Raw genomic sequence first — 16983 nt, 5'->3', positions numbered from 1 at the left:
CTAGAAGAAATATCATGTATGTTGAGCATGCCTGGTTCAGACTATACCCAGAACAGCCCATCATGTGGAGCACTTCAAAATTCATCACAGGTTTGCAGGAGGAAACACCCTAGGGAAGTAGCCTTATCACAGTGTCTTCAGGATGTCCATCTTGAAATCCGCTGCACCACTGTCTTGTTATTTTTTTGCTGAGACATTGATTTCTGGGTCTGGAACATCTGAAAAAAACATGAAATGTATTTTACCTGTTTACCTAAGACTGAACAGAAAAAAAAAATCACAGTAATGTTTTCTAAAGCAGAGCCAAGATATTACCTCTAATGCATTCAACAAGGAAAATAAATACCCAGCAATGGCAGATGCTAGGGGAAGGAAATAATCAACAAATTCACATTCTCTTTCATGCAGGTATTTAAGTATGCACTATCTGTTAGTGGCATAGACTGTTTTAAAATATGCAAACTAAATAGCTCATGAGTATTTGTCTGTTTTATAGCTGAAGATATGGGGGGTTTTTAAGAAAGGAAATGTAAAGAGACTAATTTCATGATGGGAGAGCTTAGCCTGTGGTTCTTCTTTTCACAGTATGCAGACCTGGGTTCTTCAAAGCTTCACCCCACAGTCCATCCTGCAGCAAATGTCCCCCACACAGCTACACACTTGATGAAGCATCCACATCTTGCCTGTGTGAAGAACACTATTTTAGGAAGGAGTCAGACCCACCTACAATGGCCTGTACAAGTAAGCATGTGCTCATAGGGTTGTTTTTAATCCTTTCAAGCTGTTCCTGTACTGTGACTAGACATTATGATACTAACAAATGTGCTTTTTCAGGCTCTGCACTGGAGTCTGAGCTAGCCTTGACACACTTGTAATGTCACTGTCTTTGTCCACCTTCCTTCCAGTTACACGAGAAGAGACTTTTCAGTGCTTTTTGCTCTGAAAGCTGGCATCCAAGCCAGGAAGAGTTTTTGGAAGGAGCAGGTGCTCCATCTGTCCCCCTGCACTCCTGGGTGGACTCAACCAGGAGCATGGCATCAGACACCCGTGCCAGTGCATGAGCACCAGCGTGGGGCACACACATGGAATAAACAACAGGTGGTCCTTGCCAGCAGGAGACATGGAGAGAATCTCCATGGTCCTGCCTGGGGTCATCTCATAGCTCCTTTTCAGTAAACAAGCCAGGAGAGAGCCCTATTTTTCCGATCTGCCTGGAGATAGTCACTCTTCTCAAAATTCTGGGACGGAAACTGCTTCTCCAAAATGTAGAACTTAACCCCTGGGTGTAGAGGGCGGGCAGTATAACAGACACATTGGGGTACTGGGAGTGCAGGGTGGAGTTGGTATAATCAGAATCCCTAATTTTACCCTTCTCCTGCCATCCGTGAGCTGTCCTGTCAGCTGTACATTGAAAGTCTCTTGTTCAGTTTGTTTCAGATACTACTTAAGGCCACAATTTCCATGCCCCCAGCTAGTTCTGCTGAGTATAGCACAAATCTGAGCTGGGACTGTCATGCTCCAAAGGTAATTTTTGTGGTGTAGAAGTGGTTGAAAATTACTGAAATGGGGTTGAACTACTGGTGCAGGAGTCGTTGGGACTTCCAAGACACTTAAGCAATGGAGGGAAAAGTAGGTTTATGGCTCCGTACATGCTCATAGCCGCTGGACCATGAAGCAGTGGTGACTTCCATACTATAGGGAAGTACTTTGCATCATGTAGGGATGATAGCGGCTTTTGTGCCTTTCCCTATGAATATAGATGTTCTTCCTAGCTTCCCAAGTTTGCACTCCAAAAAGAGAAGGAAAAAGTCTTTTCCTGTTGGAGACACACTCTCAAAGAAAATTGCCCTTTGCAGCTCTCTGCTTGCCCACAGGAGGCACTTGGAGCAGAATTGGGCCCCTTGAACTCTGCCTTTGATTTTCACCAGGCAAAGGAGCATGGCTGTTGGAAGCTGTGCTGCAGGGAAGGAGAAGGCAGCCTTAGGCACCATTGTAGTCACTGGTGCTGTCAGATCAAAGAGATCTGGGGGGGTGAGTCATGCAAGCACTTCCCAGTTTATTAAATAGGTATACCAGAGTCTTTTGGACCTGTAGCCAGGGTGAATTATAGCATGAAAAACCCGATACCAGCATTTCTTGATGTTCATTTTGCCCCTTGGCCTGACTTAAAAAACTCAGATAAATGTGGTCCAGCATGATATTGGGAAACACACTGAGCTCTGGGAACACCCATAAAGTAGGTTTTTCTGTGCAGACAGAACCAAAGCTAGCAACTGTGAGAGAGTTATTCCAGACTCTGGTGTCCACCGAGCCTCCTGCCCACCATCAGTGGTGTTGCTCTCTGCCCTTCTCAGAATGGAAGGGTACACATCCAGTCTGTCCTGCTGGTGCATTAGCACAGGGAAGGAGCTGCCATCCCAGAGGAAGATGTTTATGCATGCCTATGGCCTGAGCAGCATCGGCAGGGTTCAGAGAGGCACAAGCAAGTTAAGTGAACAACTCATTAAAAAGAAATGAAGTTCAAGAGCCTGTCTCTCCCAGGTTTCTAGTAAAGTTCAAACCATGTAGGTGAAGGCTGTAATTTCCGACTCTGCAAATGCCATGGGATTTTCTTTTTATGTTTGTTTGGGGGTTTTGTACTTGTTTATTGGTGATGGTGTCTAAGTTTGTTGGCTTTTACTGTTTGGGTGGTTTTCTTTCGGGGTGGGTTTTACTTTTGTTTTGAGAGCTTACTGTAAGCTAGTTTAAAGCCCAGACATGGTGACTGAAGCTGTGTTAGGATATGGCTTGGCAGGGTACCAAGTCCTTCTGGGGCAGATGAGAGGTTTAATACTGATCAAGGCACAGCTCAGCTTCTGTTTCCCACTGCAAACCCCAGAGCCACAGCTGAGGGTGTTGCAGCACCTCTGCTGGCATTCACACCTACCACCCCAAAAGTAGGGTGGAGTATCTGAGCCTTCTCCAGGTGCTTCTGTCACCTTCACTTTCCCCATGCATCTTCTCTTAGGATTTTGTCCTAATACTGCTGTATTTGTGCTGAATGTGATGAGGAGGGCCCCATGTGCTGGGCCAGCTCAGCAGCAGGGGTAGAAGATTTTGGCAGGGGCAATAAAGAACAGGTAGAGACACTGGTGTTTTAAATCAGTCCAGTTGTATCTGGAAGGCAGCAGCTCATCACGAACTAAAACACAAGTGAGAGAGACTTGAGTCGTGACTGGTGGAAAAATATTGCAAGGGTTTTTTTAATGTTTTTATTATTTATTGCCACAGAAGTTAATAATATTCATAGGATTCCTTCAACAAGAAATGCAGTTAATTTTAGAGAATACATCAATGTCTGTTTTCAGGTCTACACCTGCAAAGTCCCCTTGACACTGAGTATAGCTGTAAAATCACATTTTCCTAATTTAAAGCAAGTGTTTTTCAGTTCCAAGCTGCATGAGTCTCCCCACCACCACCACCAGCATCACTAAAGAAAACTAGCTCCTATATCACTGTCACTTCAGTTAAGTACAGGGCGAGGGAGGAATACATTTTTGTTCAATTTTTCCAGTTTCTTAAGTGTGTTTTATAAGTAATGATTGGTAATTTTGAAACTAATAGTGCTGTGATGCAGTCTGAAATAATTAATGCTCTCAGACAAAAAAGAAAAAATTTTGGTCCTGATGGGAATTTGAGAATTCTCTTGATATTATTATGTATCTTCCAGGAAGTAATTGCATTTTATCTCTTCTTAACTAGCTTCAGTTCCTTGCACAACATCTCTTTAAAACCAAAACAGTTGCACCCTTTTCTTTCCTCCTCATATCTCTACAAAGTAGCCTTATTGTTGTTCAGAGTATGTTGGGAAAATATCTGTAGTATTATGACACATGGGAAAAATTGAAGATTTTATTGTATTTACTGTAATAGTCTACTTGCAAAAAGTTTACAGTTAACTTTGAGTGTTTATGCACATATTTTTCTATCTTGAGAGTAATTTCTCTCTTAGGTTATATTTTTAAAATATGTGCATCAGTAAACGATGGGTTTGCTGTCCATCAAGAAAAATACCGATATCTTTGTTTTCAGAAAGTATTTGCCTCTTGTCAGAAAATTGTGGTGTAAAAGGGATGAATCTTAGGGTATAAAGTAGCAAATTCAAAAATTATATATGTCTTTTAAAAAGTCAGTAGACCAATACCTGTACCCTTGACAACAGGAGTTTGGAAATTAAAGCAGACCGTGTTAGCAGATCTATGGTCCCTCCTGTTCTGAAGGTAAAACACCCTTTTGTTCTCGCTGGGGAGCTGGGGTTTAGCCAAGTTTTTTTCAGGTACAGTTTCAGGATTCTTCAAGTAGGTCTTGTTAGATATCTGTAGACTACTAAAGACGTTTCTCTGAGGCCCTGTGAGAACACTAATTTTATAGGTTATAAAGGCCCACCAGTTTTGAAGCATTTCCACTGAAGCTGATGTTTTTAAGCCTTCAAGAAGAGTAGCTGACTTTTCTGTACAAAGCAAGTAAAAACCTCTGGTGACTTTACAAAAGTAATAATTTATCCCCCGTTAAAGACACATTGTCCAGTAAGTGTTTCTTGTGCCTGAGTTCTTTATTTTTTCCTAGAGTACTGGCATCAGCAAAAGGGCATTCATCTAGTGGAAGGAAAAATAGGGCAATTTAACCAGTAAAAAACATATAAAAAATCCTCAAGTGCAATACATATAACCCCATACAGCTCCAGTGATGAATTCCATAGTTTCCATTATATCAGTACAAGTATGACACTGCAGAAAATAGTCCTGACTTGGGCTGTATGTTGGTGTCATTAGCTAAATAGTGCTGGATCCCTGGGGTGCAGCTTGGGAGGGGATTGCTCCCTGTTTGTAGGGATCTGAAGGGATCACAGAACAAAACAAAGATGATCTGGCGTTTCCTAAGCTAACTTAGCTTTTTTCTTCAACTGCTTTTCCTCTGAAAAACAAAAAAAAAAAAAAAAAAAAAAAAAAAATCAGGATTATTTATTTCCTCTGGCAGTCAGTTTCTCATTGAATCAGAACAGCTTGAGTCAAAATCATGACAGTGTTTCTGTTAATCAGAGTTACAAATTTTATAGACTCGGAGAGGGGAATAGAAAAAGGAAATGGAGGAGAATGTTTCTGGTTTATAAGGTGATTTCGTTTTTGCAGCACTGCCTGTTTTAAATAATGAATCGAGTTTAATTATCACAACAAAAGGAGAAGATGACAGCCTAAGTTAGCCTGTTAGATTCGTATAGATGTCTAGCTAGTGAAGCTACTTGCTGGACTCTTTTCAAGGAGCTGCTCATGGATTTTGACAACTTCATTGAAACCGAAGAGAAGTGTGTTGTGTTGCTTTCCCTCGCAAAAATCCTAGCCTTTGCTGTATAGTTTCTAGTGGTGCTGTGATTAAAATCCATCCTGGCTTGCTTTGATAAATCTTCTCTTTCTTCCTCATTCATTAGCATTCCCTGAGTACTTAACACCAGGATATCTTGCATGAGACTCCTGCCTGTCCTTTCACATTGTCTTCAGGGTGTATCTGCAGCTTGCCCTTCATCTGCAACACAAGCCTGTTAAAAACAAAAACCTTGCAGCACCTTCTGTGAGGAGCCAAGTCTTGAAGGTGCCTCCAGGTGGGCTTTGCTTGCCCAGCCGTAGCCTTTCCCACCAAGATGAAGAGAAGCAGCCCACTTTTTGCAGGTGCTCTGGTACCTCTGCAGCAGCAGCTCCTCTGTGGATAGCCTTGCCAGTGCCATGCTGGCATCCTGAGCAGGGAGGCTTGGCAAAGTACGCAAGCGTGGCGTGGGTAACCAGCCGTGCCGGAGCCTGGTGGGAGCAGTAGGGCTGCCATGGAGGGGCTGGATACACCGTGTTTCCAGTGGTCCGTGTAGATCACCATCTGCTTTGGGCTACATTGAGCATCTCACTTTAGTGTGATTTGTATTTTACCTAAGCTTTGGTTCCATTGCTGCCAAATGGCTGAGGGGAGGAAGCGGGTGCATACAGAGAAAAGATTTGGCATCTGAGTTGAGTATCTGAGTGGTGTGAAAACCCCAGTGTGTGTCTTTATTTTAGGACCTAAGGGTAGTGATGCAGGGGCAGCAGGGTGAGGAGGAGGAATTTTGCCCCTGGTGAAGCCAACAGTGACCTGGACAGGGCAAAGACTTGCTAATCCCTTTGCAGGAAGAGCGAGGAGAGCACCAGAGACAATGCCCCAGGGTGCAGTGCTCCTCCTCTTGGGTTTAAGCCACCCTGTGTCCTGTCCTCCCATGTGGGTCACTGCATTCCAACACAGATCTCTTGAGCGAGGTGAGAGTGCTCAGAACAACTCCCTATTTTCCCAGTTCTTCAGGTGTTGTTGCAGATGATCCCCATGTACTTTCTGACACACGAGGTCTTTTCAGCCTAGAGAGTAGTAGTGAGCAGGATGACTGATGATACTTTTTTACCATGTGTTTTTCTCACTTTACAAACCAGGACCCCCCTCTGCTCCTCGGAGTGCCATCTCAAATGTTAACGAGACTAGTGTCTTTCTGGAATGGATTCCCCCTGCTGATTCTGGTGGAAGGAAAGATGTGTCTTATTATATTGCATGCAAGAAGTGCAGCTCACACTCGGGTCTGTGTGAGGCGTGTGGCGGTCATGTCAGGTACCTCCCCCAGCAAACCGGCCTGACAAACACCTCTGTCATGATGGTGGATCTGCTTGCTCATACAAACTATACCTTTGAAATTGAGGCAGTGAATGGAGTGTCCGACCAGAGCCCCGGAGCCCGGCAGTTTGTGTCTGTAAATGTAACCACAAACCAGGCAGGTAAGTGGATCTTCAACCCGGGGAAATGTCTGGGGTGGGAGCCTGAGCCAATCAGACCCAGTGCAGACCTCCCTTTGGAACGGGTGGAAGCCTTCAGCATGGAGGGCTGGACTACGGACTCTTCAAATATGGGGGGTGGGAGGTGGGCAGTGCTTGTCTCATAGGTTATAATTACTGCAGTCTTCAGTATGTTTCTTTTTAGCAGGACGCATTTTTAGGATTTGTGACTTTTTCTTTTTACACTAAGCTATTTGGAGAAATCTCCACTTCTTTGCATGTATCCATCCACTAACCCAGGAAAAAAAAAAAGTCTGTCTTTCCTGTTGGGAAAGGGAGATTTCTAAGAGTCCATTTTGATTAAAAATGGCTACAACATCTTAACTTTACAGACAGTTACCCTAAGAAAAAAATTTTTAGTGACTTCAGGAAACTTAATCCCCCTTCTATACTGTGATGCTAAAGTGACTGGGCTCAGGTGGATGAGGTATGGTACATTGTCACTGCTTCTCCAACAAGGTAGGGCTAGAATTTCACTCATACCATGTTATTCTTGGTTTTGCACTGTACAGACAGAGATCATGTAGACTGGTTTATTCCTTTGTCCAGGGCTCTTATCTGTCTGCCCTTCCTTTGCTCAGAAGTTGAAATGACCTGTCACTTTGGACACAGGCATGGAGTTGCCATTGTCCCCTGTCACTTGGAGCTATGATGGGAGGCAAGAACATGACTGCATTTCCTTCCGTGTGCATCAACACACCTGGCACATTACACAGCTTCTGTAGAGCCCCAGAGACTGACTTATCCTTCTCTTGTCCCTTATGCTCTGTGTTTTAGGGTCTCTCCCTTTTCCTATTTGGCTTTCTTCCTACCATTTAATTCAGGGCTCCCCAGTGGCATTCATCCACCGTGAAACCCGGACTGTTTACAGGTGGCATTTGAGACTGTGAGGACTGTGCTGCCAGATCACTGGAGCCATCCCCTGCTTTCTCCAGACAAGGTTCAGCCAGGAAACCTGGTGGGCAATTCAATGTGACAGCTGGAAGTAGATTGGCAGATCCTCACTGTGGAGCAGAAAAATACTAGCTGGAGCAGGGCTGCATCTCATTCCTGCTACCCCAGGTGTATGTGCACAGGCTTGGCATCCAGCAGCAAGGAAGTGCAGATACCTGTCCTGGTAATTAAACTGGATTGTTGAAGTGTTGGACAGATCATTCATATGTTTCTTGAGGAGAGGAAATAAAAGCTTGCTGGGAAATGCTGCTGATAGATATGACATGGAATCTGCTGGAGGAATATTAGAGGACAGGAGTATGGCACCTGTTGAAGGCACCTGTTCAGTGCAGATCAGTGGGTGTCATGGTCCTAATGCTGTTTACTGTTTTCCTGCTGTGAAGGCTGCTGCCAGTAACTCTGCTGTTGGAAGAAGTATATTTTCCTGTTAGTGGGTTTGCAATCCATTGCTGCCACTGAATTTTCCCTGATGTGTGGTGTTAAATCCACATAAATCTCAGTAAATGTAGCTGTGCATGAGGAGATGATACCTTCCTGATCAGTGCAGATGGTGAGGAAAAGGTCCTGGTTTGTGACTTATGTTCCAAACTCTCCATAGCTGCAGCAGAATTTATCCACATATCTAGCTCTCTGTGCATCAGGCCAAGAATAACACCCTTGCACAATTATCACTTGCAGTTTTGTATCGGAAGGTCTCTTACAGGGAAACATGTGACAAATGTGTCTAGTACTAAGGACAAGTGGGAAAGTGTAGCTTCTGGTTAAGTCTCCCTGTTTATCTTAGTAGAGCCACAATCACAGGAGATACTAGTGGATCAAGCTGTGGGTGTTTAATACGCTGTGTAGTGTTGAAATTGTGTCTGTATGCTCTTGTGGTTGATTCAACTGGGGATTCAATCAAACTGCTGTGTAAAGAAAGCAGTGATGACTGTGTTTTGTTGTCTCTCTGGCTGGTCCCACCATGCATTTGTGACGTGAGTCAGGCCTGTCTGCTGGAGCTGTAGCATCAAATGGGCTTCCCAGTAGTGTGCTCTTTCAGCACTCCCCTGGGCCATCATCAGTTTGCCCATGCCAGAAATAAAGCAGATGGAAAGAGGGACTTTGCAAATCAGACTAACTGCCAAGCATGGAAAGTGATTATCTGTTTTTTTAAGGTGCCTCCAAAAATGTTTTTTGGGGCAAGTAATGGAGTGGTCCATGCCCAGTGATTCTGGACATAAAGACTCGTTTCAACAGTCCTTTCCCAAGTAAGAGTGGGTGGGGCACTTGTGGCTTCAGGGAGTCTCAGGTCATCCACCTTTCCCCTAGACTTACCTCCAAGAGGTGCACCTCTTGTTTCTCATCATTTCACTCGCACAGGTTTTCTGATGATGATTATATTTTCACAGAGCCTGGTTAATGAAGTTGAATCAGTGACACAAGGCCAACTGCAGCGGTAGAAGAAATCCTGCTACAAGATCTGTTGGCTGCAGGAAATTGAAAAATTGCATGCCATGGGATAGGTCTGGCTGCTGGAGTCCCACTGGCACATATTCAGTAACCCAGCTGTGCAGAAAAATGCCACGGTCTGTTTTGTTGGTTTGGCTTGGCTTTTGTCCATCCCAAGAAGACCATGCTCATTTCAGAACTGCAAAGAATGTGCAGACAGTGAGTCTTCATGTGCACCAGCTCTTCTGGGCATGGCAGCTTTTGGCAGCAGAAACTACCTCTTGTTTAGACTCTCAAAGGGATTATTTCCTGACAAAAAAAAAAAAAAAAATGAAGAGGTTCTCTCTGAAATAATTTGTCCCCCTTTCTCTCTTCTCTCTCTTCTGTTTAAATAATGACTAAAAGAATTGGTGCTCACAATCCATTGACATTTTCAGACTAATGTAATTTTCCTCCAAACTTTTGAAATCAGATTTGGAAATACAGAGAGGGAACAGTAAACTCTTGTGCTCAAGAAGAGGCTGATGGCTTATCTCCATTGGTGAACCCAGCATTCTTCCATTCCCCCAATCCTTGGAGACCTGACAGTACTTGGGTTGGGGCTGATCCATGCATGATGCAGTGGCTTTAGGCTCCAAATACAGGACTAGTTTTCCTGTAATCCTCTTGTAGTCTGCAAACCTCTGTTGTTTCTGTGGGATTTGCTGATGTTTTTCTGCTGGAAAACATGTGTCTAGAAAGGGTGAGCAATGCCACAAGTCATGAGAGATAGAAATTGTGCTGGCCTCCATTGTGGCTACCCTAGAGCTGCAGCAGGCAGACAGAGGACCTTCCTCCCTTTGCCGGCACTGGGTTGATCCAAGCATGGCTTTTCCCTATGGCATTGCTGCAAAGTACATGTCCAAGGGACTTCCCAGCACAGATGGCAGGGAGCCATCTGTAATGCAGTCTCACAGCATGTTAAAAAGTGTGCCTCGTGCACGTGGGCTGGAGCACAGTGAATAATTCATAAGTGGCAATGAGAGGATTGAGTTAGCCATCCTTCCCTTTTTTATGGTTTTGCTCAAGTTTTTATATTTTTGAAACCTCCACCTATTTAAACGGTTTCCAGAGAGCAGTCTGTGTGTACTGCTAATATTGAAGTTTGCTTTTCAAGTGACAACTGCATGACCTTTTTTTTTTTTCTCAGCACTTTCACCAAGCTGGATGATTAAGGTATGCTGTCACTCTGGACAGAGATGTGCATCTCCCTTGAGGTCTTTCATCTTATCTGCCCTGTATACAGAAAGCACCTACCATGACGTCTTGGTCAGAGATGTGTCTCATAATGGGTCCATAGGGAGTGAGCAGTTTTGATTCATGGTTGCCTACGTGCCCGTTGTATCATCACAGGAGCACACTGGAAAGATGCAGTGTTTAAAACTTTCTAGGCTTAAAACCTGCCAGGAGTATTCACTTTAAGCCAGCCTAAACAGCCAAGCAATTTTCTTTGCTTTTGATGTCAGCAACTCCCATGCTGGGTATGGCTTCAGGCACGGAACTGGCCTGGAGGTGGGGAGTATGAGAGTGCTGGCATCCCAAATGCCACAGACTCCTTTACACCTAAAGACCTTCTCTGTGTGTGCTTTTTTAGATAAACCCCCTGCCTGTTTCCTGTTTGAAAAGTCAGAAGGCAGTGTTCAATCCCCTTCTGTGACCTGGATGATATTTTTGAGCCTTCTGGGCAAGGAGGAGAAGAATGATACAGATGTGCTTGCTAACAGAGAAGGAGTGAATGTGTCTAATGCCTCAAGGAGTCTGTGTGCCTGAGGCCAAACCAGAGTTAGAAGTTGCATCCTGTGGAGCAGTGGTGCTTTTTAAGCATAGGTGTTGAAGGACAGAACCTGGAAACCTGTAGTGCTCTCCAGGAGGCATGGCTAGGTTCTTTCTTGACCAAAACCCACTAGATGCTTGGACCAGCTAGAGGGCTCTTGGAGCATGGAACTGTGCTGAAAACTGTGGTCCTCACTCTAATTGCTTGGGCTGAGATGCTGCAGTGGAGGGGAGCAAGGGAGAATGTGTTTTCCTTAGCAGTCAGGATGTGTACAGTCTTTGGAAAGCAGCCAAGGATGATTTGGAAAGGGAAACCTGCAACATAGAGCTTGCTGCAATCTTGTGTCAGTAACTGCATGCTCTTGAAACCGAGAGGCTGCAGCCCTGCACAGTCTGGGAAGAAGACATCAGAAAATGAGGCAAGAGATGGGAACCACATTTTCAGGGATTGCCTTTGGGAACTTAAGGGTTCAAGTGCTGTAACATTCGGGGTCTGATTCTTTTAACTTTGAAGTCTTCACAGGCTTGTTTGGTTTGGCATGGGGAAGGGAGCAGTTTACTTATTTTCTTCAGGAATAACAGAAAATTTCCAAGGGGACGCTTCAGTAGAGGCAGCATGTTCCATCATCTCACACAAGAAGCAAGACCGGTCTTGCAGCTCTTTTCAGCCAGAACTGCTGGCCCAGGGTCTGCAACAGCTTAAGCAGATGCTGACTTCCTGAAAAGTAAGCCCTTCCACAACCAGCATGCTATGCAGAGCTTGCTTTAAACATCCCTTGTAACCATACTTGATCCAGTGGGCTGCATCACCTTCCCAGCAGTGGTCACTGGTGGATACCACAGAAGGGCTAAATGCAGAAAGCAGACACGTACCAGTGCTTCCTTAGAGCGCTCTCCAGCCTCCTGGGAACACCTCTTTGTGCTTTATAGCCCTTAATGGATTTTTCTCGCATGAATTTGTCTAATCATTTTATGAACTCTGAGAAAATTCTAATGGCTGCAGGCAATCCTTTATGAATTTGGTATGTCTGGTAGTTTAAACTCTGCTTTAGATTCACACTGGCCAGAGACGAGCTATTAGTGGTATAAATAGAGGTTTTAAGGTTTGCAGTTGCCCACCTCTGTGGAAAGCATGGCCATTTAGAGATGCAGCACTAACTTCCAGTGTGTTAACCCACATAGCATTTAACCATTGCAGCATCTAGCCTAGAACAATGTACTCTTAAAAGCAAAGAATGTCTTCCATACCAGGATGGGTGAATACAGGGGTATTTTAATATACACAGGTAAACTACACTGCCTCAAAGACCATAGTCTCTATTTAAAGCTGAGTGCACCCTGCACTGCCCCTTGCAGCAGGATCTTTCTGCTGGCTGTGAACACCCTTCATGTCCAGGGAGATGAGAAAATTAGTGCTGAGCTGCCAGTGAAGGTTCAGGCAGAAAGAGAATAATTTCATTTGTGAAGTTCCATGCATATGCTAATAATCAGCTTCAGGAAGTATTTTGGTATATTTTTGTAGCATGGTCTCATGCAATCAGAGCATGCAATCACAGGTTGTGAAAAGCAAACACACTGGCCAGGTAAAACGTGAAAGCCAGTGTTGTACAAAAGGTTTATTGTTTGATTTGTTGTTGTTGTTGTTGTTGTTGTTGTTGTTGTTGTTGTTGTTTGGTGATAGCTCCATTTATACTGAATACAAAATCTTCATCCAGCGTCCTATTCTGGAGTCATGAGTTCACCCCAGCCCAGATGGCTGGGTGTCTGCTACCAAATGAATTATGGATCAGATTAATATTTTACAGTTTTATTTATAACTCCCCTATCAGTAATTGCTACTTCTTCATAGTTTGTTATAAGTCTTTTTGTTGTACTTCACTTATTAGAAATGCATGAATACTGAGGCAAGTCTTTAGAATATGAAAAAAAATCCCCAAATTACAATATGACTTTTAGTTAGAGGTCATTATTTTTCTGAAGTATGTGAGACAACCTTATGGTTGATATATAAGGGCATTAAAAGATGAAATAAAACAATTTTCCTGCATCTACAGACAGACCTTTCAATTTTGACATGAAATTAAAACATTTTTATAGATGAAAATAAAAATAGTAAGCAATAGTTGTCTCTATGCACCCTCCTTCTGAAAAAGGGAAAAAGAAAGATGGTGAAGATCTCATGAGGAGATTAACCTGTGTATTGTGCTGTAGGGTGCAGGTTTTACCATCTCCCAGTGGCAGTGAGACAAACATCTTTACGGTGAAGCAGTTAGTCTTCTTAGAATGTGTGCTGCTTGTGAAGCATGAGGTACAAAAAGCAAATGCTGGGTTATACCTGGGGAAAATGAATCCATGGACTACACCCACATGGTTTCATGCAGATGGATGTGAGGGAGATTGCCCTCACACTCAGATTGCCCAAATATTTGGCTTGAGATGCTGTGACCAGCAGGATTGACACCGCTCTGTAACATCCCCGAGCCGCCAGAATCCCCACCAGCAACATCACCTCAGACTTGGGGTAAAGTAGGAGATATTGGGCAATCTGAGTCCAGCTTTTTAGAGGTGTATGAGTAGCAAATACTGATTTTTTTTTTCCCAAAAAAAAGCGTAGAGCAGGCCATGCTGCAATCAGGGATAGTAAGAGCTTCACGAGGTCAGAACTTTAGGAAACTTGTGTTTTTTTCAGGGCATTACTCATGTTACATTACAAGAGTGATAGAGCTGGTTTAAAATCTTATTTCCCATTTTGTTGGCATATTTTTAAAGGATTGCCAAGTAATCTTATACTAATCTAATTCTAATCCCCTTAAAACACAGTCTTCAAGGCCAAGGAGTTCTCTTTGTATTGTGCTGAGCACAGTACCTGGCAGAGAGCAGAAGTAAAGCATCTGAAATGGTTTCACTGCCCAGATGACATCAATTTATAGATTTTTTTCCCCCATGAATGTTGCTTTTGAATTTCGCTGCTGATAAACTTCCATTCAGCTCTTTAATCTCAGTCTGCAAGCTGATAATTCCATTCTCAGATGTTATTTCTCTGATTTTAGCATTAAAAGTAGTTTTACATTTTTAACAGTCTGCATAAATGATACTTCTGAAAGTACTGTTAAGACATCAGGACTTCAAAATAGCCAAAAAAGAATGTAAAAATACTTTCAGTGCAGTTAGAGAAATAGCAGTGGACTTGCAGGCATTTCATAAACAGCCCACTTGTTCTCTGACTGCAGTTTTTTTACAAATCCAAGTAAGCTCTTCATAGCAATCTCCGTCAAAAGTTAAATATAACAGTGGGTGAAACAGGAGGTTGAGCATTTGTGTTTCAGTAGTTGTGCATTGAGAGAGCTGTGCTAAAGAAGCACTGCCCAGGGGTATAGCAGCTTCACAGGGCATTTCTCCTTTCCCATGCACCCATCACGCTGATAAAATGAATTTGTAGGAGTGTGAAGGTATAGGTACATACATGTAGCATGTGTGCCATGTTTAGTTGAGGTTGCCATGGTGTAGTTGAGGTTGCCATCATTTAGTTGAGGTGTTAGGGCATGAGTTGGACTCGATGGTCTTGTAGGTCTCTTCCAATCTTTTGGTTCTGTGTGCATTTGCATGTGTATGAACATGCAGGACATTGCTGGGCAGAACACAGAGGTTACCCACCCTTGTTTTATGTGGGTATCTTTGACAGCTTGGTAAAGCTCAGACAGTTCACGTGCCTTTCACTCTTCATGTCCTTGTGCCAAATTGCTGCCTAACGGCCCACATTTGAAGAGGGTGGCTCTCTGTGCTGCAATGCCACCCAGCAGTTCTCTGGTCCCTTTTTCTTTCTGTTTTCTTTTGCCATGAGCGTGACCCTTCTTTAATAAGCAGTTTGTAATATTTATTTGTTCATATGGCCAGATTTTTTTCCACTTGGTTGCTGTTGTGCCTGGTGCCTGGACCCACACAGCAGGCTGGCTTCTGTATCCCAGGAAGTATTTTGCTCTATCAGAACTGAGCTCCAGCTCTCAATGTGCATGAATTACAGGTTCCCAGTCAGTATTTTACAGTATCAGGCTGAATTGCTTTTCTCCCCTGGATTGTTTCTCTTTAGAGAGGTGTTGTTTCAGTGAGACTTGGAATGTTTTTCCATGTTTTCTGTTGTGGTTGCTATTACAATATATTTCAACAACAAACTCCTTGCTCATTCCTTGAAAGATTTCCAAAATGCTACTTCTGGCACTTGTATCTCTTGCAAAGGGCTGATGTAAAAGCAGTAGTAGGGCTGTCTGGTACTTTTCCCCAGCTTACTGCCCTTTCTTTCCCCACTGTGGGATGGACATGGGGACAGGGAGGGGAGAGCTCTATCTGAAGAGCTGAGAGTAGCACTAAGGTGACAGACAACCCACCAATAAATGTTATTTCTTCCACCGCAGCTGGGCCAAAGTTCAGCTACATGCAAATACTACAAAAAGCTCAAGAGTTGGAAGGTTTTAATTAAAACATACTTCAGATGTGCTCTTTTGCCAGCGTGATGGAATGCTTACTGCATCTCCTGGTCCTGGAGGAGCAGTCCTGATCAAAGCAAGTAACTAATGGTATTTCCAGCTAGATCAGTACAATAGAAACCACCAGAAGGAATGTGTTATTATTTATTTATTTTCCTGTTTCTTCGGGCTTGACAATTTCTAAGAATGCAGGCTCTGATCAAAAGGCCCTGTACGGATCGATGTGGAGCACCTACTAGCAGTGGTGGTGCTGGGTGAGGGTTTTTCTGCTGCAATGCAGCAAACTGGAGAGAGTCACTGCTCTTTGTGTGCAGGGGCTGACCACGCCGGACTGATGCTCTGAGGGCTTTGGCTGGCCTTGGAGAGAGCACTGCTCTGGGGAAATGGATGGAAAAAAAACAGCAAATTCTCTTACGTGTTTGACAAATCTGCCGTGTGGGTTTTGGCCAGGGGCGGTGGGTGTGCCAAGTGGTACAAGGGGCCTTTTGCATCTGGCCCCTGGGCTCTGCAGAGGGAGAACCATGCCTCAAAAGCAAATTTGGAGAATGAGGTGGAAAATGCCAGTGGAGGGCACTAGCACTGCTTATTGCCTTCCCAGGAATACACAGCACAATTGCCCACCATGCTTCTGCATCCTGCTCTGAAAAACTTGTGCATCTTTGCTCTCTGCCCCTACATGAGATAAAAGGATGCAAAATTGTGTCAGGTAAAAGCAGGAAACTGGGCTTGCCCTCCCTGCTTCAGTTTGCAAGGGTTTATGGGACCCTGTGTGCCATTTCTTTATAGCTTATTTCCAACTTTCTGCAGTCTGCCTCGATGCAAGGAGAGAAAGTGCTGCTCAGCCAAGTAGGTTATTAATTATTCTATTTCCTGAGTTTCCTTCCACACAGTTCAGGATTAGTGTGGCTTGTTATGGAGGGGCTGATCTGCACTGCACCATTATCCTGTCATCTCCAGAGCTCTACCTTCCCCACAATGGGCTCCTGCCTTGGATCATTAAGCCAAGAAGCTCCATGGTTCTGCCTTGTTCTCCTGAGGGGTGGCACCAAGAGCATGAAATTGTTTGCTGACCTTGCTGGAGACTTATGATCTGAGCCTTGTAACACCTGGCCATGCAAGGACAGTTTCCACAGAGAGATGCTCTCACCCAGTTCAGTAAACTGGAAGACAATCACTGCAGAAATGACTGGGTTATTTAATTTATTGTACATCACTCTGTCCCAGGTGCAACTCAGCCCCTGCAAGGACACGGAAAGGAACTGGAGGATGACTGGTAAGGATGCACATGAGGGCACAGACCCATCTCCACCTTTTCCAAAACTGCAGACAGCGACTAACAAAGCTGGGTATGCATGAAGGACAAAATGTCTGGTGCCGTCTGCAGAGGTGTTGCACCAAACCCTCTGCTACATGTTGGCTGAAGTTTCAACAGGGAC

The 16983-nt window shown here is 44.0% G+C and overlaps 1 protein-coding gene across 6 annotated transcripts in view; it reads left to right on the top strand.

Moving 5' to 3' along the window:
* The window catches only part of EPHA5 (EPH receptor A5), a 193448-nt gene that overhangs the window by 105347 nt on the left and 71118 nt on the right, over window positions 1–16983 (top strand). For 4 of the 6 annotated variants that reach the window (XM_066186186.1, XM_066186185.1, XM_066186184.1 and 1 more), the window contains exons 4-5: window positions 586–741; window positions 6480–6815. The exons of 1 other annotated variant lie outside the window; for it this stretch is intronic. In XM_066186186.1, coding sequence (XP_066042283.1) covers window positions 586–741; window positions 6480–6815 — 492 coding nt within the window. Of the gene's footprint in view, window positions 1–585; window positions 742–6479; window positions 6816–9214; window positions 9952–16983 lie in introns of those variants that run through there. One more of the 6 variants, XM_066186188.1, reaches the window with a different exon arrangement.

Source organism: Chamaea fasciata, unplaced genomic scaffold (assembly GCF_029207755.1).
Source record: "Chamaea fasciata isolate MVZ Bird 193981 ecotype frontalis unplaced genomic scaffold, bChaFas1.0.hap1 SCAF_6, whole genome shotgun sequence".
Classification (NCBI taxonomy): Eukaryota; Metazoa; Chordata; class Aves; order Passeriformes; family Sylviidae; genus Chamaea; species Chamaea fasciata.
Note: the sequence above shows the minus strand (reverse complement) of the source record. Positions and strands in the feature narration are given on the sequence as shown.